The sequence below is a fragment of the Prionailurus bengalensis genome, chromosome D1, assembly GCF_016509475.1.
Source record: "Prionailurus bengalensis isolate Pbe53 chromosome D1, Fcat_Pben_1.1_paternal_pri, whole genome shotgun sequence".
NCBI lineage: Eukaryota > Metazoa > Chordata > Mammalia > Carnivora > Felidae > Prionailurus > Prionailurus bengalensis.
The window spans coordinates 113,518,246-113,540,546 of NC_057346.1; the positions used below are offsets into that span (position 1 = coordinate 113,518,246).

The 22,301-nt window shown below is 64.8% G+C and overlaps 1 protein-coding gene across 4 annotated transcripts in view; it reads left to right on the forward strand.

Annotated features, from left to right (window-relative positions):
• The window catches only part of NADSYN1 (NAD synthetase 1), a 38,070-nt gene that overhangs the window by 14,564 nt on the left and 1,205 nt on the right, over window positions 1-22,301 (forward strand). For 2 of the 4 annotated variants that reach the window (XM_043581972.1, XM_043581974.1), the window contains 14 exons: window positions 328-416; window positions 521-638; window positions 1,333-1,464; window positions 3,794-3,868; window positions 4,595-4,719; window positions 5,192-5,240; window positions 5,674-5,776; window positions 6,175-6,343; window positions 7,073-7,208; window positions 8,023-8,129; window positions 17,542-17,673; window positions 18,225-18,294; window positions 21,409-21,537; window positions 22,025-22,201. In XM_043581972.1, coding sequence (XP_043437907.1) covers window positions 328-416; window positions 521-638; window positions 1,333-1,464; window positions 3,794-3,868; window positions 4,595-4,719; window positions 5,192-5,240; window positions 5,674-5,776; window positions 6,175-6,343; window positions 7,073-7,208; window positions 8,023-8,129; window positions 17,542-17,673; window positions 18,225-18,294; window positions 21,409-21,537; window positions 22,025-22,201 — 1,611 coding nt within the window. Of the gene's footprint in view, window positions 1-327; window positions 417-520; window positions 639-1,332; window positions 1,465-3,793; window positions 3,869-4,594; window positions 4,720-5,191; window positions 5,241-5,673; window positions 5,777-6,174; window positions 6,344-7,072; window positions 7,209-8,022; window positions 8,130-17,541; window positions 17,674-18,224; window positions 18,295-21,408; window positions 21,538-22,024; window positions 22,202-22,301 lie in introns of those variants that run through there. The other 2 variants (XM_043581975.1, XM_043581973.1) reach the window with 2 other exon arrangements.

Sequence of the window (22,301 nt, forward strand, 5' to 3'; positions counted from 1 at the left end):
GGAGCCACCCGGTCACCCCAAGACCCTTTATCCTTAATAACGATGATGGCGACGGGGATTGGTGCCAATGGAAACTTCCGGAGTGGAGTGACGGCTTGCTGGGGCCACAGAGGGCCCTGTGGCAGCTCAGAGCATGGCTCCTGCCTAGTGAACGCTGTGACCAGAGGCCCCGGGGGTCAGCAGGGGAGATGCCGGGCCGCCGGGGTGGGGAGTGCTCCCCAGCTGGGCAGGGACTCACTGGGGCTGGAAGAAAAGGGCAGTGAGGTCGGGCCGCAGCCCAGACGGGACGGCCAAGGGGTCTCGTGCCCTCCTGTGCTCTGACCGCAGGAAACCGTGCCCTTCGGAGACGCGGTGCTGGCTACCCGCGACACCTGCATCGGGAGCGAGATCTGTGAGGAGCTCTGGACGCCCCACAGGTCAGCCCCGGCCCCGGCCTGGCGGGTGGCCGCGGGTGGAGACAGCGGGGCTGGGCGGGCGGGGCACGCGGCCCATCCCGCCGTCAACCGCCGTCTGCCCGCAGCCCGCACGTGGACATGGGCCTGGACGGAGTGGAGATCTTCACCAACGCCTCAGGCAGCCACCACGTGCTGCGCAAAGCCCACGCCAGGGTGGATCTGGTGACCATGGCTACCACCAAGGTAGGCGCTGGGCCGCCATGCCGGAGCACGCTTGCCGCGGGCCCGTGCCGCGTCTGTCCCGCACACCCCCGAGTCCCCGGTGCCCACGCAGGGCCGGGCCCGCACGACGGGCATTGGTGCCCGCAGTTTCGGCCGGCGCTCTGCAAACGGGCGCTGACTCGCCCTCTGGGGCCTCGCGCGCCCGACCTCCCCTGACCCTGCGAGGCAAGCAGGGCACCTCCTGCCCCGGCGTCAGGGCCCTGGGGCCCGAGGCACCACCGAGGGACAAGTGACGCGCTGGCCGCATGCTCAGCGGGTCCGAGCTGGAACGCAGGGAGCTGTCCTGAGGCGCTGCCCCTGCTGGGCAGCGTGAGCCCGCGAGGGGCGGGTTTGGGTCTCTGTTCCACGCTGTGGGGTTTGTCCTCCGTGACCCCCCTCCTCCCGTGTCAGAGACGACAGTCGGTGCGTGAGGGGTGCTGGGGGGCAGCGGGGGGAGGGGCATTGGGCGTGATGCCTGGAGGCTGGGAAGGCCGGCGGGTCACTGTCCCGGGCCCTACTGTGCCCCCCCCCCCCCCCGCCGTGTGCAGGCACTTTCTCTGTGGGGAAGGGCGGGAGGGGGGCGGGGGGGGGCAGGGGGTTCCCTGCAGGGCGCTGTTTAAGGCCTTGGGAGGGCCGAGGAAGGGACGGTGATGTCGGTGCCCCCTGCATTCTCCAGAACGGCGGGATCTACTTGCTGGCCAATCAGAAGGGCTGTGACGGGGACCGACTATACTACGATGGCTGTGCCCTGATAGCGATGAACGGCCACATCTTGGCGCAGGGCTCCCAGTTCTCCCTGGACGACGTGGTGAGAGCGAGCTCGCAAACCCCAGGGGCGTCTGCTCCTTTCCGTGACCGAGCCCTCGTGCTGGGCTGTCGTCTCCGCCCCACCCCCCACCCCGCGGCCAGCACCCGCCCTGCCCGGACAGATGAGGCCACCACAGCGCGAGGGTCACACGTGCACGGCCTGGGGGGAGGACCCGGCCCCACCGTCACCCTCAGGGGGCAGGCGAGCAGGCAGGTGCTGTGGGGGGCAGGCTGTGTCGTGACAGGAGAGCTGGTGAGCCCCGGTCCCCCAGGGAGTGAGCAGGCACCGCCCGGTCCCCGCAGGAGGGTGTCCCTCGTCAGGGGCCTCGTCCATAGAAGCAGGGTGGAGGGGAGCTCGGTGAGGCCACTTGACACAACCCGCTGGCTCTTCCCCACGTGTCCGGGCCACCTGTGTTAGCCGTGGGCCTCACAGCGCCCTGGCCCCGAGTCCTGGGAGCCCCGAGGCTCCCCCGGGGCAGGCCTCCCTCCGTGGGCCGTCTGGTCTCCCTGGACACGCGAGTGGGCTGGGGTCAGGCACGTCTGTGCAGGGAGGCGTGGGGCGAGCTCAGAGGAGGCATCGCCGCAGCCCTGGGGCGCCGGGGGGCGGGAGACAACCAGGAAGGCAGTCTGAGACACCTGTCCCATCCTGCCCTGACAGGGCCGACCTCTGAGAAGCTGAGGGAGACGCGCCCTCTGCAGTGAGGGCGCGTGTCCGTGCTGTCTGTGCACCGACAGGTCTTTCAAGTTCAGAACGAAAAAATGGCTGTTCTCTCCGGAGACGGACACGAACGCCAGCCGTGCAGACGCCACAAGTGACCCTCGGCTGTGCGGGCGCGAGGGGTCCTCGCGCGGCACCACCCGTTTTCGGGGGGTCGGGTGGAAATGCTAGTTCGGGGGCAGGTGGGAGCGGAAGACAGGTCCGCAGGGACGCGGCAGCGCGAGCTCACGCCAGGTCGCGAACCCTCCCGTTCGCTTCCTCTGCACTCGGCTCGCGGAGGGGACGCTGGTCCCCTCGCCGCCCCGCTGGGGTTAGGAGGGAAGCAGGTGTGAAACCAAAGTCACGTTTCAAAGCGGAGCGAGTGAACTCCGTGATGCTCTCCTGCTGGGGGGAGGGGGGCGGGAGTTTGGCAGAAGGGACGCTCCCTCCCTCCCAGCTGTCCCCCAGGCCGTGCTCACCAGGTGATAGCACCCCCACAGGCCTTCAGGTGTTCGGCGTCAGCCACGGTAGAGGCGGGTCAAGTTCGTGAAAAAGGCGCCACTCTTCTGCGTCCCACGGGAACGCCCCGCTGTCTTCAGGCCGGGTCGGTGTGGCCGGGACGGCGGGCGGACGTCAGGGCCACGCGTGCCCTGCGCAGGGTTGACTGGCAGTGGAGGGGGCCACCTGTACCGGGAGGAGCAGGTTCTGGGCCCTGGCCAGGCCTTGGGGCTGGGACCCCAGGGGTCTGCACTTTGGGTGGCTTGGGCGGCCTCTCGCTTCGGGAAATGATGGGAGGACAAACGCGAGCCCCGTTTTGCTGGTCTTTGTGGCACGTCCAGAGTGGCCCGGGCCCGGTGCTGACAGCAAGAGTTGCCCACGGGGCCGGTGCAGGAGCAGGTTGGCCACGGCTGTCCTGTGTCCCCCTGTGCTGTGCCGGTTAGCTCCCACTGTCCCACACTTGTACATGAAGAGACAACGTCACAGTGACATAATTTGATCAGGAGTTATTTTTGTAGAAAAAGGAATAATATGACAAATTAAAATGAAATTAAAATTCTCTTTTTTGCGATTTTTTTGAAATCTTATTCTTTTCCTATTTTGTGGTGTTTTTTGACTCTTCATACTCCTGTCTCACCTGGGTTTGAAGGCAGAGAAGTGTCACCCGCTGTCACACAGCAGCACATCTAGGCAGGGGCACTGGCGTGGACTGCCGAGGCTCTGACCTACCCATCTGCCATTGTCCGGCTTGTCCTTCCCCTCTGTGGGCTTGGAGCTTGGGTTGCCTCTCATGGTCACAGGATGGCTGCAGCAGCTCCAGCCATCCCGTCTCCACACAACCACGTCCAAAGCAGCCAAGGGGCCCTTGTCTCCCATGCGTCTGTCTAAGAAGAGAGAAGCTGGCTCAGAGGTCCCGGCCGATACTGATCGGCAGAATCCTGTGCCGTGATTAGGGGACCGCTGCTAGGTGTCCGACCTCACTGGAGGTTCTGGGGGCAGCAGCGAGAGGGCGGGGCTGCAGGTCAGCAACAACACCGGCTGTCCCCTCTCCCCGGGCCCCTAGGGGCCCACAGCTCCCCAGTCCCTGCCACAGAAGGTGGGAGTCACGCTTTCCCTTCGAAACCCCCTCCTCCAGGAAGTTCTCACCGCGACGCTGGATTTGGAGGACGTCCGGAGCTACAGGGCGGAGATTTCATCTCGAAACCTGGCGGTGAGTCCTCGTGGACACACGTGGGACGTTTGACAAAGGCCCCGGAGCCCTTTGTGGTTTTTTGTGACAGCAGCTTCTTGGGATGTTGCCCGGCACCCCGTGATTCGGGGGATGTAGCACGCTCACGGGGCCGCACAGCCATCGCCTCGTCGGTGTCCTGGCAGCGGGGGACCTCCTCACCCCAAGGAGACTTTCCCGTGCCCGCCCACCTCCACTCCGCATCCCGCCCCCAGCCCGGGCCCCCCACCCGCCCACTGTGGGCGTTTCACGGAGATGAAACCACGAACCTGAGGGCCTTCGCGCGGCCTCTGTCCCTGAGCAGGCCGTCTGCGGGGCCCATCCGCGTTGTGGCGGGTGTCCGGGCTTCGTGCCTCTTCCTGGGCGGGACGACACTGTGACCGCCCGTCCGCCGAGGACACTCAGATCGTCCCCACGCCGGGTCTGTGAGGAGTTCGCTCTGTCGACGTGCGTGCGAGTTTTTGCGCGGGCGTTCTTCCCGCTTCCCCTGGGTGTGCGCCTAGGAGTGCGGCCACCGGGCTGCACGGTCACTCTGCTTTAGTCCCCGGAGGGGCCGCCTCAGCGCACGAGGCTTCCGAGCCTGCCACTGCCCGTCTCTGGCTCCAGCCGTCCCGCGGGGCTGGGGCTACCACTGTGGGCTTGACGTGCCTTCCCGCTGGCCCTAGCGGCCTGTGAGGGGGCGTCACTGTCGTGAATCTCCGTCGGCAGGCCAGCAAGGCGAGCCCCTACCCCCGAGTGAAGGTGGACTTCGCCCTCTCGTCCCGCGAGGACCTGCTGGAGCCTCTGTCCGAGCCCCTCGAGTGGAAGTACCACAGTCCCACCGAGGAGATCAGGTGGCCGCCCGAGAGCACGCGGAGGGGTCGTGCTGTCCCCGCGGCCCCTACCCTCGCCCGCTGCAGGGGCCCGAGCCAGTGCGGACGGCTGGGCCTCACCGCCTGCCCGGGGCGGCTGCTTGGTTAGGAGGAGGCCGCGCTGCTTCGGGGTCGAGGGCGCCGAAGCCGCAGCCGGACGGCCTGGCTTCCCCTCCCCCTCCCGGCCCTGTCGCTCCCTCGTGCGGGGGGCTTCGGGCACACCAGCCCTGCCCTTTGCTTTTGCGTCTCGGTTTTCCTGTCTTAAAACGAGCCAAAGGCATCCCCCCTCTCCCAGGGCTGTCTGGGGACAAGAGGGCATTAATTCTCACGAGGCGCTGGGCCCAGCCGCTGCTGGCCGTTCTCACTGGCCCCGCTCCCGCCTCGCCAGCTGCCCCCGGGTAGATTGCCGACGGGTCCGCAGCCCCCGGCCCTAACGCTTCCCATTCGTCTCCAGCCTTGGACCCGCCTGCTGGCTCTGGGATTTCTTAAGACGCAGCCAGCAGGTAAGATTTCCAGTGTTTTGTTCGGTTCTGTGGTGGGCTGGTGGGTTTCTCCCCCGACGCGAGCCCTGCTTCCCTCTGCCTCGGTCAGGAGCTTAATCCACGATAGCCAGACGCCAGAGCGCCCCCCGGGGTTTGGCTCCGCCTTTGGGGTCCCGTCTGATGACGTCCAGAGGGAACGGGATACACGTCCCACTGGTTCTGTGTCGTGATGTCTGTAACTTATCGGGGTTTAGTCCTAGATGCTCATCGCAGCGTGAGGTCTGTTTCCCCTCTAGAATAATCCATCCGGAACGCGCGGCCCATGGCGAGAGCGCTGACGCCCGCACGTTCTTGTGGGTGCCCGTCAGGGTTTGCAGGTGGAGCTGGGCTGAGGTTTGGGCGCGTCGCTTCTCCGAGGCCCTGCCCACACCCGCCTCTGGTTGACCCGTTCCAGGCCGGCTTCTTCCTGCCCCTGAGTGGTGGCGTGGACAGCGCGGCCACCGCCTGCCTCGTCTACTCCATGTGCCGCCAGGTCTGCGAGGCCGTGAATAACGGAAGTAGGTGGCGTCCGTTGGTCTGAGCGAGGCTCCGGGGCTCAGAGGACGGGGTGAGGCGAACCCCGGGTCCCGGCCGTCAAGGGTGAGGGAGGCTCCGCCGATGTGCTCAGATGTCGCAACAGGACCTGGGGACAGCAGGCCAGTGAAGCCCCTCCCCGGGCCTCTGGGCCAGGGCGGCCGTGGCCGTGTGCCCGAAGCGTGGCCTGGAGGGAGGAACACGGACGGCCTCGGGGTCGGGCAAACCCGGGTCGAAAGCCTCCCCCACGCGCTCTGTGTCAGACATCCCCGTGGCGTGCGCTCCAGAGGAGCGAGGGGGTTGCTGCGTAGGAGGGGGCGGCCCCCGGGGCGGAGGAGAGGGTCTGGGCCCTGAGCACCGCCTGCTGTCTGCGGGTTCTCAGATCAGGAAGTGCTGGCCGACGTCCGGACCATCGTGGACCACCTCGACTACACTCCCCGGGACCCCCGAGAGCTCTGCGGGCGCGTGCTGACGACCTGCTACATGGCCAGCGAGAACTCCTCCCGGGAGACGCGTGACAGAGCCGCGGAGCTGGCCCGGCAGATCGGCAGGTAGAGGGGCCGCTGGCGCGAGCCCGGTTTTAGGGAAACCGTGTCTGTTCCCCCCGCCCCCCGTAGCCGCGTCGGATTCCCACGCCTCCGTCCCCGCCCCCTCCTGGCATCCCAGACACCGGCCACCGGGGCTGATGCGCCGCCCGGTGTGGGAGCCCGGGACCCCACTCGCGGCTCTGGGGAGTGGGCTGGCGCTGTGAGGGCCCGCCCCCCTCTTCCCTGGGCTGGAGCAGGGTCGGAGAGGGCGTCTCTCCGGTCAGGGAGACTCGGTCCTTTCAGAGTCCTCTGTTCTCAGCCCAAACCGGCCCCCACCCAGCAGTGCTCCTGGGCGCGTCCCCGGAGGAACTGAGAGCGGGGACTCAGGCGTCTTGCCCCCGTGTCCACGGCAGCGTCGAGCGCGGCAGCCAGAACGTAGGAGTGGCCCGGTGTCCCTTGGCACACGAGGCAGTGAGCAGATGCGGTCCGTGCCCACGGCGGGACGTCGTTCGGCCTCAGAAAGGAAGGGGCTTCTGACACCCGCTACCTCGGAAGGACCCCCGAGAGCGTGGTGCCCAGGGAAACGGCCCAGCCACAGCACCACGTACCGTGGGCGTCTCCGTGGCACGTCCGGACACAGGGCTCCCTGGGGGGGGAGGGGGAGTCCTGAGCTCGACAGGGGTGGTGGCCGCGCCGCACGCGGACGCGCCGGGTGCCCCCGGCCCTGCGCACACCTGCCCTTTCCCCTCACAGCCACCACATCGGTCTCGACGTCGACCCCGCGGTCAAGGCCGTCGTGGGCATCTTCAGCCTGGCGACGGGGAAGAGGCCCCTGTTCGCGGTTCACGGAGGAAGCCGCCGGGAAAACCTGGCGCTACAGAACGTGCAGGTGCGCCCCCAGCCGGGCCGGCGTCACGGGGCCTCGCGGGGGAGGCCGGGGGGGGTGCGCGCATCCGCGAGAGCGACCAGCTGTGGGTGTCTGCGACGGTGGCACGGGTGCGTGCGCGTGTGTGCGCGTGTGTGCGTCTCAGTGCACGTGCTGGTGCACCTGTGAGAGCACGATGGCGTGTGTTAGCGGGGGGGGGAGGCGTGTGGGCACAGGCGTGGGTGTGTGAAAATACGTGAGGGGACGTGAGTGCGTGCGTGCGGGTATGAGAGTGTGTTAGTGAACGTGGGGGGTGTGCGTGCACACACGTGAGCGTAAGAGGGCACGGGAGCGTGTGTTAGCATGAGGGTGGGGTGTGTGCACGCGCGTGTGCGTGAGTGTGCCTGTAAGGTTCCTGCATCTTCAGGGATCGGGCTGCCGCAGGGGAGCCGGGCCCTGGCCGGTGGGTGGAGGGAGAGAGGGACCCTGGGCTCCAGCCACTGGGCTCTGTCACATCTCTGTCCCTTTTCTCGTGGCCACGGTGCCCTTCCCTCCTCCAGCAAAGCCAGCTGTGAAGGGGGTGGAACGCGTGGCCGAGAGTTCTTTGCAGCCCCATCCTGCCACCGAAGCTCCCTCCGCACCCCGGCTCCGGGTCCTTCCGTCTTTGATCCGGGGGCCGCTCGGTGCACACAATTATCGCAGGACCCTGTTTCCTCTGGACGCTAGAAAGCTCTCGTGTTACTTGGACTCTTTCTTTGGAGCTGCACGGGGAGCAGGGTGCCAGTGTGTGTTGCCCCCATGCCCGGCACGAGGTGACATTTCCCGCTGTGTCACCCAGGCTCGGATACGGATGGTCGTGGCCTATCTGTTTGCTCAGCTGAGCCTCTGGGCCCGGGGCGCTCGCGGTGGACTGCTGGTGCTCGGATCGGCCAACGTGGATGAGAGGTGCGTGTGCCCGACTCCCGAGCACCCAGGTCTCCGGGGTGAGTGCTCCCCAAGGCGGTACGTCCAGGCTCCCTCCAGTTCTCACAGCATCTGTGAGACACACGGTGGCGGGGGGGGAGGGGTCACATTACCCCGCGGCTCAGGGTGTGTCTGGCACCCCCAGGACGTCATCACTCCCGAACTTCACGATGACTCAGGTATGGAGACGGGTCGACACTGTCTCCCTCTGGCTCCCTGCCACCGTTCCCGCTCCGGCCAGCTCCGCCTGGCCTGGGCTCTTCCGTGGTGCCGAGTCTGGAATCTGTCACCCCTCCCACCGCACCCTGCTCGCTTTTACCCGCCCCCCCTCCCCCCCGGGCAGTCCCACCACGTCTTCCACCCTTGCTCTGCGTCCAGTGTTCACTCCCAGCCAGAGAGCCCGTCTCTGACGTGGGCTGGAAATACTTTCTCGTGGTCTTTGCTGGTCAGGAGAACTCGGAGCCTCCTGTTCTCCAGGTACATTTCAGCTGACCTTCAGGGTGAGCGGCGGAGGCTGGGAGTGCTCCTTCTCCAGCTTCCGTCCCCACCTCTCTCGGGTGTTCGCACTTGCTCCTTGTTAGCGGAAGGGGTTCGAGAACCTTGTCTGTCATTTATTCATCTGATCATCCATGCATCAGTCTTTCCATCTATTTGTCCACCTATCCACCAACCCATCTGTCTGTCCACCCATCCATCCACTCACCCGCCCATCCATCTACCCACCCATCTATCCACTCACTCATCCATCCATCCATCCATGTGTCCATCCATCTATCCATATGTACACCCGTTCACCCATCCGTCTATCCACCTGTCCATCTGTCTGTCCACCCACCCACCCATCCATCCATCCATCCATCCATGCACTCACCGCCCATCCATCTACCCACCCATCCATCCACTCACCGCCCATCCATCTACCCACCCATCCATTCACTCATCCGTCCATCCATCTATCCATACATGCATCCATTTACCCATCCGTCTATCCGCCTATCCACCCATCCATCTATCCATCTATCTGTCCACCCACCCACCTATCTATCCATCCATCCATATGTCCCTCCATCCATCCACTCACCCACTGTCCATCTACCCACCCATCCATCCACTCACTCATCCGTCCATCCATCCACCTATCCATATGTACATCCATTCACCCATCTGTCTGTGCCTATCCACCCATCCATCTGTCCACCCACCCATCCACCCATCCATCCATCCATCCATCCACTCATCCATCCATCCACTCACCCACCCATCCACTCACCCACCCATCCACCTATCCACCCATCTATCTATCCATCTATCTGTACACCCACCCATCCATCCATCCACTCACCCACCCATTCGCCTATCCACCCATCCATCTATCCATCTATCTGTCCACCCACCCATCCATCCATCCATGTGTCCCTCCATCCATCCACTCACCCGCCATCCGTCTACCCACCCATCCATCCACTTACTCATCCATCCATCCATCCACCTATCCATATGTACATCCATTCACCCATCCGTCTGTCCGCCTATCCACCCATCCATCTGTCCACTCACCCACCCGCCCACCCATCCATCCATCCATCCATCCACTCGCCCACCCATCCGTCTACCCACCCATCCATCCACTCATCCGTCCATCCATCCATGTGTCCATCCATCTATCCATATGTACGTTCTTTCACCCATCCGTCTATCCACCTATCCACCTGTCCATCTGTCTGTCCACCCACCCACCCATCCATCCATCCATCCATCCATCCACTCACCCGCCCATCCGTCTACCCACCCATCCATCCACTCACCACCGCCCATCCATCTACCCACCCATCCATCCACTCATCCGTCCATCCATCCATGTGTCCATCCATCTATCCATACGTGCATCCATTTACGCATTCATCTATCCACCTATCCACCCATCCATCTATCCATCTATCTGTCCACCCATCCATCCATCCATCCATCCATCCATCCATCCATCCATATGTCCCTCCATCCATCCACTCACTCGCTGTCCGTCTACCCACCCATCCATCCACTCACTCATCCATCCATCCATCCACCTATCCATATGTACATCCATTCACCCATCCGTCTGTCCGCCTATCCACCCATCCATCTGTCCACTCACCCACCCGCCCATCCATCCATCCATCCATCCATCCATCCATCCATCCATCTATCCATCCACTCACCCACCCATCCGTCTACCCACCCATCCATCCACTCATCCGTCCATCCATCCATGTGTCCATCCATCTATCCATACGTACGTCCATTCACCCATCCATCTATCCACCTATCCATCCATCCATACATACATGCATATATCCATTCACCCATCCATCATTCCATCCATCCATCCGTCTTTCTATCTGTGGCATGAGTGTCTTAATCTTTCTATATCTTGCTTGTCCGCAAGTGTGTTTTCTGTTAAACATTATATTGGGCGTTTGGCTCCTGCTTCTTAATTATGACAATTTAGAGTTAGCACCCTATGGCTGGTGAAAATTCTCGCCATTCCTGTGAACATTTTGTCGCTTTTCGTCACTTTTCTGCTGCCTTCGGTGCTTTTGTAAGGAAATGGTGTCTCAGGACGGATGTGACAGCTAGTGCGTATTCGGAGCCTGAGTAGTTGACAACATGGGTGTGTTCTGTTTTGTTTGCTTTTGAACAAGAGTGTGATCTATTATGTAGCTGTATCGTTGTACCGTTTTCCCTGTCACAACTCTTGTCCGTTGCATTTCGTGTTTTAGCAGAAAATAACGATTTTTTCCAGGGTGGGAGTGGGTTTCTGGGTGTTACATGTTCCTGGATGTCAGTTTAGAAAGTAAACACTTCTGTCTGACACCTGGTTCTCGTGTTCGTCTCTTCCCATCACATTTCGCTGCCAGACCGTTTCCGGGAGGTATTTGGAAGTCTTGTCTACAGCTGCAGGCACTTTTCTCGTATTTTACTTCCAACGGTGTTTCTTCCATTGTGTGTGTTTCTTGTACTTGTGGGGCCGACTGTCCCATGCAGCGTCCCCGTCTACGATCTCCCCGTTGCCTGCATCCCGGGGTAGAGCGTCAGGTCTGTCCCCTCTGTCATGCTGGTTCTTTTTCAAAGTAGTTTCTGATTCTGTGTCTTAACTGCTTCTAAGCTAACTTTGGGTCTGTCGCATTCCGGTGTGCTTGTTCCTCGAGGGATGTTGAACGTCTGCCACGTGTTGGGCATTCTTGGTGCTGTGAACACAACAGAAAAGTAACTGTGGTTTTACTCTAGTGGAAGGAGACGGGTGATAACAACACTTAATCCTGTATGTAGGGTGGGGAAAGTCTACAGAGAAAAACCAGGGCAGGCAGAGGGAGAGTTTGGGAGTTGAGGTTGTTACCGGGGTGGCCAGGGAAGGCCTGTCTGAGAAGTTGGCTTCCAAAGGCCTCAGGAGCCAGGAGAGGAGATGCAGCCCGGATAACGGTGTGTGCAAACGTCCTGTGGTGAGAGCCCCCCGGGACAGAGGGTGGCCGTTGTCTCCCTGAAAAGCCCTGTCTTGTCTGAAGGAGGTGCCGGGATCCCAGCTGGGGCAGGTTGGAGGAGAGTGGGCAGTGGATGAGGGACCAGGAGTCAGTTCTTTCCAGAAGTGTGCACCACAGGAGAGGGGAGGGGCAGGGTGGTACTGGCAAGACCAGTGGGGCGAGAAGGAAGGTGTTTCCTCAAGAGCTGACGAGAGAGGTGTGGCGGGGAGGAACAGTGTTGCTGACGCAGGAGTGGGGACGCGGCTGGGGAGCTGTCCCGGTGTCCCGAGGAGGTGAGAGCAGGTGGCGAAGCGAGAGGTCGGCTTTATCGGGAGCCCAGCTAGTGTGTCCAGCAGAGTGCACGGCACAGACGCGGGCCTGGGTGGCGTGGGGTCGGGGCCGTGACCGTCCTTGGTGAAGCAGGAAGCGGAGTCACCGGGCCGAGCGACGACGCACAGCAGGCGTTGGGTACTTGAGACGAGTGGGACGGGTCGGGGAACAGGGCAGGCGGCCCGGCACCGGGGACGCCCTGGAGGCGGGTTCGTGCCGCTGCGCACGCACGTGTGTGGGGCAGGGAGCCAAGCGAGCCCTGCAGGGAGAGGGGGGCAGGGGAGCCGAGAAGCGGCAAGGGGAGGCGGAGGCTGCGGGAGCGAGCTGCTGTCCCTGTCCCGCGATCTGCTGGCAGACGGGACTCCGCGTCGGGCGGACCCGGGGCTGCGGTCGACTGCAGCCGGAGGATGGAGGAAACCAGGCCCAGGCTTCCAGAATCCTCTCCCAGTGGACCCCCCCCCCCCGACCGGCCCCCAGCAACACACGTGACGGCACGTGGGCAGCACCCACCACCAGCGAAGCTTCTCAGAGACCCCGCGCCCAGCGTTGGCCCTGGGGGCCGGTCACACGGCCACCGTCTGCCTGGCGCGGACCAAGCCTCGGCTCCCAGAAGGAGAGCAGTGCTCAGCATAAAGCGGTGTTTGGACAAGGAATTTAGAAACCGCGGCCACGGTTTCCAGTAGGGAATGGCGGGAGCACCCCAGATCCCTGGTGCCGGCCGAGCACCCACCCCACAAGCAGGCCTTTCCGAGACGGCTGTGCTCACACGCGTCTGCGCAGAGCCTGACGGACAGGAGGCTCTGAGGTCTGGGGGCGCCGTCACCGACAGCAGGAGGCTGGGGCCCGGTCGGGGCCGTGAATGGCCAGGGGCAGGTCAGAGGTCAGTGATGAACGCAGAGGAGGGCTGGAGGAGCGGCCAGAGGCGGTAAGGACTGCCTTGCAGAGAGGGTGGCCCGTCCTGGAGGGGCCGGTGAGTCCAGAAGGCTCCACAAGGGGGCGTGCCACCGGCCCCTCCCCCGCATCTGTAGGTCCCTGCTTCCCTGGGTGGGGGTCTCGCCACCACCTGCCACGGCCAGTGTAGGCGGGAAGCCGTGTGACTGCAAACCTGCTGCTGCGGGAGGTGAGGCGGCTGGTCCCCGTTCCCCCGTGGCCGGTCTCTGCGTGGGGTCTAGTCGGGGAGTGCGCTGGGGGCACGCAGGTTGTAGGGACTTTTCCCTTCCCTAAAGGGGGTGGGACGACCCTGCAGGGTTTTTCAACCGGTGCAGCGGGTCCGCGGTCCGCTTCCTCCCACCCATGCAGCTCACGCCTGGAAGGGCGGCCTGGCGGGGTGGGGCTGGGGGACGGCGAGCGGGCTTGGCCCCTGGTTGTCTTGCCATCAGGGGGAGGACCGACGGGCTTTGCTGGTGGACCAGGTCAAGTGCGGTGCCCAGGCCGACCCAGCAGCCGAAGGGATGGGCGTGTGTGTGGCCAGATGTCCAGGTGCAGAACCGGGTGGGGAGGTCGAGGCCCAGTGTCGGGAATGCGGCTTTGTGGACAGCCGTGTGGAGGTGTGTGCTGGGCAGTTACACGGGATTCTGGAGAAATCCAGGGGTGAAGCTCACCCCTGTCCCGGGGAGTGTGCAGATGGTGAAATGCCATCAAGGCTACGAGACCAGCTGGGCCACCGTGGGACTGAATGTTGACAGAGGAGGAGTGGGTCCGGGGTCCCCCAGGTTCCGATGCGAGGGGGCTGCCGATCAGGGGGTCCCACCCAAGAGGAGGAGCCAGCTGGCGGGAGAGGAAGGGGCACCCAGAGCCAGGCAGAGAGGCCGTTCGGGGGCTGATGGGGTTGTTGACCAGGCGTGGGGGGCCCGGGGGCCGGCTGCAGGGCCGGGGCGGCTTCTGGAGGGGCCCAGGCCGGAACCTGGCGGTGAAGGCTCGAGAGGGAGCGGCCGGCAGTGGACGTGGCCCCGAGGGTTTCGGTTTGCGGGGCACGGGGACGTGGGCCAAGAGAGGGCGGGAAGGTGGGGGACTTTGGGCTTTGCTTACGCTCATGGGAGTAGAAGGGGTCGGCTGCTGGAGTTGACGAAAGTGCCGGGGGCCTCGCTGTCCCGGCCCTGGAGGCATCAGCCCTGGGCTGCCCTGGGGTCCTCGGTTAACCTTCGTGATCTGCTGAAGACGCGCCTCCAGAGCCTGTCACACGGGGGTTGGGGCTTCAGCATGTGGATCTGGGGGCACACGGGCATTCGGTCCGCGGCAGTGACTTCCCCAGAAAAGTTGTCACTTGAGCTCAACCGGTGCGCGCGCTCAGGCTGGAGCTCAGGTGGAAGCCTGTCTTGTGTTTAATGCGTAAACGTGGCCCTCCCGCCCCCAGGGTGCCCTCCTCCCTTCTGGACTTTGATGCCAAGAGAGAGACGAGGCCGGAGCCTTGCTGGGTGGGTATGCTGGCCGCCCCGGGCACCGCACCTCCGGACCCTCCCCGACTCCGAGCTGCTGACAGCTCCCGAGGCAGCGGGGGAGGCACACAGTAAGAGGGACCCCTGGGGTGCAGGGAAGGGAGCCCCGCCCAGGGCAGCACCAGGGACTTAACGGTCCCTCTCTGGTGCCCTGGGGCCCTCACGCCCGAGGCCTCGCTCCTTGGTAGGAGTCAGGAGAAGCTGAACAGCAGGAGAAGGTCACTTGTGTGGGGGGAAGCTGGAGGGGCCAAGTGCTCCCAGGACTGGGGAGGACGGACAGGGGGAGGACGGGCAGGACCAGGGGGGAGGATGGACAGGACCGGGGGAGGACAACAGGACCAGGGGGAGGCTGGCAGGACCAGGGGGAGGCTGCAGGACCAGGGGGAGGACGGCAGGACCGGGGGGGAGGACAGACGGGGAGGACAACAGGACCGGGAGGAGTACGGCAGGGCGGGGGGGGAGGATGAGCAGGACCAGGGGGAGGACGGCAGGACCAGGGGGAAGACAGCAGGACCAGGGGGGGGACGACAGGACCAGGGGGAAGACGGCAGGACCAGGGGGAGGACGGACAGGACCAGGGGGAGGATGGCAGGACCAGGGGGAGGACGGACAGGACCAGGGGGAGGACGGACAGGACCAGGGGAAAGATGGACAGGACCAGGGGGAGGACAGACAGGACCCGGGGGAGGACGGCAGGACCAGGGGAAAGACGGCAGGACCAGGGGGAGGACGGACAGGACCAGGGGAAAGATGGACAGGACCAGGGGAAAGATGGACAGGACCAGGGGGAGGACAGACAGGACCAAGGGGAAGACGACAGGACCAGGGGGAGGACAGGCAGGGGGAGGATGGCAGGACCAGGGGGAGGCTGGCAGGACCAGGGGGAGGACGGCAGGACCGGGGGGGGAGGACAGACAGGGAGGACAACAGGACCGGGAGGAGTACGGCAGGGCCGGGGGGAGGATGAGCAGGACCAGGGGGAGGACGGCAGGACCAGGGGGAGGACGGCAGGACCAGGGGGAGGACGGGCAGGGGGAGGACGGCAGGACCAGGGGGAGGACGGCAGGACTCGGGGGAGGACAGACGGGGAGGACAACGTGACCGGGAGGAGTACAGCAGGGCCGGGGGGAGGATGAGCAGGACCAGGGGGAGGACGACAGGACCAGGGGAGGACGACAGGACCAGGGGGAGGACGAACAGGACCAGGGGGAGGACGGGCAGGGGGAGGACGGCAGGACCAGGGGGAAGACGGCAGGACCAGGGGGAGGACGACAGGACCAGGGGGAAGACGGCAGGACCAGCGGGAGGACGGACAGGACCAGGGGGAGGATGGCAGGACCAGGGGGAGCACGGAAGGACCGGGGGGAGGATGGCAGGGCTGGGGGGAGGATGGACAGGGGAGGACGGCAGCACCAGGGAGAGGATGGACAGGAGGAGGACGGCAGGACCAGGGGGAGGACGGGCAGGGGGAGGCTGGCAGGACCAGGGGGAGGACGGCAGGACCGGGGGGGGGGGATGGCAGGACCAGGGGGAGGACAGACAGGACCAGGGGGAGGACGGGTAGGGGGAGGACGGCAGGACCAGGGGAGGACAGGCAGGGGGAGGATGGCAGGACCAGGGGGAGGATGGCAGGACCGGGGGGGGGGGGATGGCAGGACCAGGGGGAGGACAGACAGGACCAGGGGGAGGACGGGTAGGGGGAGGACGGCAGGACCAGGGGAGGACAGGCAGGGGGAGGATGGCAGGACCAGGGGGAGGATGGCAGGACCAGGGGGAGGACAGACAGGACCAGGGGGAGGACGGGTAGGGGGAGGACGGCAGGACCAGGGGGAGGACAGGCAGGGGGAGGACGGCAGGACCAGGGGGAGGACGGCAGGACCAGGGGGAGGACGGACGGGGTGGGGGAAGGGTGTCCTTGTGCTGGTGTTGAGCGTGTGCTTGGGAGCATTGCCGTGTGGGCCTGGCGACACCGGCAGGGGCGGGACCCTCAGAGGCCACCACCAGGAGGTTCAGGCGCGAGGGGCAGGGCGAGGAATGGCCTTGTGGGGGGGGAGGGTGGTGGGCCTGGGGAGCCAGCGGAAACCTGCCACCGTCCAGAGGGCAGGCGAGAGAACACGGTGGAGGGAGGGTGTCCCGCGGCCGCCGTGACAGCGGACTCTCGACGAAAGCGTGCAGCACAGGCCTCAGGTTGTGGGGAGGGCTGGTTCCCCCTGGAGGCTGGCGGGAGAATCCCTTCCCTGCTGTCTCCAGCTCCTGGAGGCGCCCAGCTGCTTGGCTCGCGCCCCCCCCCCCCCCCCCGCAAAGCCAGCGGGCAGCCTCCCTGTGTCTTTCCCCCTCTGCTCGCGGCCCCCTGGCTCTGGCCCCTGCCTCCCTCCTACACCACTCAGCACGTTCCTGACTTCGTTCGGGGCCCACCCACCTGGTAATCCAGGTCAAAACCTCCCCGCAAGGGGCGCTGGGGGGGCCCCTTCGGTTAAGCATCCGACCCTGGATCTCAGCTCAGATCAGGGTCTCCCGCTCTGTGGGATCGAGCCCCGCGTCAGGCCCTGTGATGGCACAGAGCAGGGCCCGGTTGGGATCCCCTCTGTCCCTGTCTGTCTCTCTCTCTGCTCCTCCCCCCTCACATGCACTCGCTCGCTCGCTCTCTCCACCATCTCGCCTCGGGGGCCTCAACTCAATTGTGCGAAGTTCTTTTTGCCTACAGGTCATGCGTTCTCGGGTTCTGGGTATAGGACGGGGTGACTGGGGGCCGTCTTCCGCCCGCCGCAGGGGTATCTGGGAGGGGTGCTGACAGCTGTGGAGGGGGCCCTCCCTCCTAAGGACCTCACCCCTCGGTCCCACGTCCCGCCGGCCCCAGCCCCGCCCTCCAGACGCGCCGCTCCCGGCTGGATGCTGGCCATTCCCGAATCGGTCTCCTGGCCCCGACGCCTTCCCGGGCGGCTCGAGTGCCTCCCCCGGTCGCCTGCCGCCTCTGCCCTTTGTGGACCGTCCGCTGCAGCAGGCCACCCTCCTCCAAGACCCTCCAGCCCGCCGAGCTCTGGCTCCGGGCGTGTTTGCCCGGGACCGGACCCCAGGCGGGCCGCACGGCGCCTCGGCTCAGCCGCGTGGACGCCGTGTGCTCTGTCCCCGCAGCCTCCTCGGCTACCTGACCAAGTACGACTGCTCCAGCGCGGACATCAACCCCATAGGCGGCATCAGCAAGACGGACCTCAGGGCCTTCGTCCACTTCTGCCTCGAGCACTTCCAGCTCCCCGCCCTGGAGGGGTGAGTGCCACCCTCCAGACGGGCCCTCGGCGCCCGGCACAGCCCCCTCCCACGCCTCCCTGCCGCCTGACCACAACAGCCCTGCCCTCAGCGGGCACCTGGGGTCCCGCGGCCAGGCCGGCGCCTTCGGGCGGGGGCTCCCCCAGACCCCCTGGCCGTGGGGCGGCACCTGGGGACCGTTCTGGGGATCCCGGCGGCTAGATGCTCCCGGGCACCCCGTGGCGCCCAGGCCGGCCCCACAAGAAAGCATGACCCGTCCCCACGTGCAGGGCGCTCAGCGGAGCAGCCCCGTGTGGGGGCTCCCGCCGTCCGCTCCCGCCCCAGGGCGTGGAGCACCCCCCCCCCCGGCATCCACACCCGTCTCCCTGGACAAGCCCAGCACCGCCAGCCCCGCCCGGCTGTGCTCATGTGACTGGCGGGGGGTGGGTGGGTGGGGGGCGTTGCCGGGGACTGGCCGGGGCACCGGGGGACAGCCGGTGCGAGGTTTTCCCGCGGGGCTCGCGAGCGCCCAGGCAGCCGTCAGGACTGACGTCTGTGTGTCTTGGCCGCAGCATCCTGGCAGCACCGGCCACCGCAGAGCTGGAGCCCTTGGCCGACGGACGGGTGTCCCAGACGGACGAGGTAGTGGCAGTGGTGGCTCGGTCACCGCGCTCCCTCCCCGTGTCCCTGCTTCCTCGTGTCCGCCGGGCACCTCTGCTGCTTCCTTTGTGCCTCGGGGACCCCTCTCCCATCTCCAGGCTCCTGGCCGGGGAGCCCCGCGCCCGGTGCCGGTCCCGCCACCGGCCTTTGACGTGCGTTCGACTCAGGCTCCTTGAGGCCGACGCCCCGGAGGGGGGGTGAGAGGGGCAGGTCCCTTGCGGGTGGCGGGGGCGCCACCTCGAAAGAAGCGCTCCCGACCCCTCTGTCCGTGCCGGCCCGCGAGCCGTCGGGGCTGGTCGGGGCCGTGCTCTTCCTCCTGTCGCTGCCGGCTCCTTCGTCACGAAGATCGACTTTGCCTCTTCTTCCAAGAGTTTGTGGTTTCAGCTCTCGTATTCAAGTCTGCGACCCGGCGGACTTCGCCGCGTGTGGTGCGGAGGGGGCCCGGCTGCAGCCTCGCGCGTGCGGACGGACGGGCGTCTCTCCCACCGACTGTCGGTGCCCGTGGCGTGGAGAGGTGCTTCCGGGCTCCGTTCTGCCGTGAGCGCCCGTCCCTGCCCCGGTGCCACCCGGCTTTGCAGTGAGCTGTGACACAGGGAAGTGTGTTCCTCTTTTTCAGCGCAATTCTGGCTCTTCTGGGCCCTTCGAGTTTCTGTGTGAACTGGGAGTCATTTTCTGCCAGGCCCGCAGCTTGGCTTCTGTGGCAGTTGTGTTGAATGAGTCCGTAGCTGCGTTTCGTGGCCGTTGGCTCCGTGGCCACATTAGGCCCTCTGAGGCTCGAACGGGGTTGTCCTGTTTGCCCCGGGCGTCCGTGTCCGTCAGCGACATTTTGTTGTTCTCAGAGCGTAAGCGTACGTGGGCCTGGGCGCCCAGTCGGTTCGGCGGCCGACTTCGGCTCGGGTCACGATCTCGCGAGATCTCGAGTGATCTCGCGTGAGTTTGAGCCCCGCATCGGGCTCTGTGCTGACAGTTCGGAGCCTGAAGCCTGTTTCGGATTCTGTGTCTCCCCCTCTCTCTGCCCCTCCCCCGCTCACGCTCTGTCTCTCTCAAAAACAAACATTAAAAAATTTATTTCCCTCATTCTGTCGTAAGTGGAATTGTTTTCCTAATTTGATCATTGCCAGTGTACGGGAATGATTTTCCGCACTGCCTTTCTGTCTCAGTCTCACTGGTCTCCCCTTCAGTCCGGACGTCCCCTCTGTCCGCGTGCTCGAGGCTTGGCGTGTGCCTCCTCCCGCGTGTTGTCAGAAGGCGGAAGGTTAGGTCACTGATTTGAGATCCTTCTCTTTCCTTCTTTCTTTCTTTCTTTCTTTCTTTCTTTCTTTCTTTCCTTCTTTCTTTCTTTTCTTTCTTTCTTTCTTTCTTTTTTAAAAAATGTTTATTTTGAGAGAGAGAGCAGGGGAGGAGCAGAGAGAGGGGGAGACAGAGAATCCCAGGCAGGCTCCGAGCTGTCAACACAGAGTCCGACCGATGTGGGGCTCGATCCCACAAACCGTGAGATCATGACCTGAGCCGCGATCAAGAGTGGGGCACGTAACCAACTGAGCCCCAGGCGCCCCGAGATCTTTTTCTTTCCGAATGCAGGTGTTTACGACTATAAACTCCTCCCTCACCGCTGCCCTTCTGTGTTGTATAAGTCCAGCCACATCATTTTCTTTCATCTCCAAGTATTTCCTAGTTTTCCTCACGATTTCTTCTCTCACCCTCTGTTTACTCGAGAGTGTGTGGTTTAATTCCCGCCTATTTGCGAGTTTCCAAAGTTTCTTTCTGTTACTGAATGTGCAATTCTCTTCCTTTCCAGTGGGAGAGCATACTATGGGCGATTCAGTGGTTTAAAATTCATCGGGGCCGGTTTTCTGGCCTGGCACTTGGTCTGTCCTGGAGAATGTTCCATGTGCCTCGGGGAGAACGTGGAACGTGTGCTCTGTGGTCGTTGGGCGGAATGTTCCAGAGGTGTCTTTTAGGTCTAGTTGGTTTCCAGCGTTCAAGTTTTCATCTCCTTGGTGGTTTCTTTGTCTAGTTTTGTACGTTATGGAAAGTGAGGGATTAAAGTCTCCAACGATTACGGTTGAACTTAAGGAATTAAAATGTCATTGCCGGCAAAGATTCATCTCCCGCCAAAGAGAGTGGTAAAAGAAGTCCACGGCACAGACCCGCTAAGCACTGGGACTTGGTGGTGAACCGGCGGGACGTGGCCATTTATGTGAGTCCCTGGGACAGACAAGCGGGAAGTAACCATGATGGCCCCGGTGGTCCCAGTGCTGCCGTCGGCCCCGGTGACCCGATGGTGGCAGTGTCTCTCGGAAGGGGTCAGGACAGGCTTCCCCAAGGAGGTGACGTTGGAGCTGAGGCCCGAGGGAAGGCCAGGGTGGGCAGTGGGGAGCAGGAGGGAGGGCCTGGTCCTGGGTCCTGCAGGCCGCGGTCGGAGGGGAGGCTGTCCCGCTGTGCACGAGATGCCAGCGTCACGGGACCTGAGAGGGGCTTGGAGCGAGTGCTGAGAAGTGCTGGCTTGTGTGAGCCTCCGTGTGGGGCTGGCTCTCGTGGGGCCAGGGGGGTGTCGGGCCTGACGTGGGTCCTGGCATCACCCCCCAGGGCCGCCGTAACCGAATGCCGCGGGCGGGCGGCTTACACAGAGGCACCACGTCGGTGTCGGCAGAGCCGTGCTCCCCCCAGAGGCTCTGGGGGACGGTCCTGCCTCTTGGTCCCGCTTCCGGGGCTTCCCGGGCCGTGTCGCGCCGCCCCAGCTTCCGCGTTCGTCGTCACACAGCTTCTCCGCGAGCGTTGTTCCAACCCCACGTCCGGGGCCATCTCGCCTCGGCCTCCTTCGCTTAGTCGCGTCTACACAGACCTATTTCCCCAAATACGCACCCAGTGTGCCGCCCCCGGGGCCTAGAACGCGCACAGGTCTCCAGCCGGGGCCGCTCTCCTGTCCCTCCCAGCCCTCAAAACCCGGGCCGGACCTTTTCTTCCGAAGGCCCGCCGTGTCGCTGGCGGTGAGGGGGAGCGAGCCCCCGCGTCCGCCCCTGGCCTTTGGGGCCACGTCCCTCCCCCGGGCGTCCGGTGCCGCGGGCCCAGCGGTGCTCTCCCCTTCCTCCGCAGGAAGACATGGGCATGACGTACGCGGACCTGTCCGTCTACGGCAGACTCCGGAAGGTCGCCAAGACCGGGCCCTATGGCATGTTCTGCAAGCTCGTCAGCCTGTGGAAAGACGTGTGTTCCCCGCGGCAGGTACGCCGTGGGCACGTCCCACGGAGGGAAGCCGGCAGGACGGTCCCCGCGCAGGGACCGTTTGGCGGGAGTGAGTCAGCGCAGCGTGACCTCCAGGGGTAGCCCTCTGACAACCCCCAGTTGTCTCTTACCCTGAGCAGGGCCCGACGCCCCTGCCCGCTGTCCCGCCCGCGGTCAGGCCCGTCGGGGCTCATGGGGTGGTTCCCACGGAACCGCCTGGAAGCCTCGTGCAGTGTATCTTCCCGGGCCCCTGCCGGGGTCTCCTGACCCCGCGTCCGGGGGCGCTAGAGTCGCGAGCCGACATGTTACAGCTCAGCCACCCGCGCTGTGGGGCCACCCGCACTCGTCCGCTGCCCCCGGGGGGGGGGGGGGGGGGGGGTCGGTCCCATGGGGCCGTCAGCTTGCACCTTGCGGCGTGACGCGGCTGAGGGCCCCGGGCCTTCGCAGCCTTGCGAGCCCGAGGGTCCGCGTGTTCCTTGCCTACCAGGTGGCTGACAAGGTGAGGTGGTTTTTCTGCAAGTACTCCATGAACAGGCACAAGATGACCACGCTCACACCCGCGTACCACGCGGAAAGCTACAGCCCCGACGACAACAGGTTCGACCTGCGGCCGTTTCTCTACAACACCAGCTGGCCCTGGCAGTTCCGGTGCATAGAGGCCCAGGTGCGTCGGGCGACCAAGGGGCTTCTCCGCGAGCCGCGGCTGCGGGGGGAACACCGGCTCCCTGCCGCTTTACGGTCGCGGCCACACTTTTAGCGGCCCT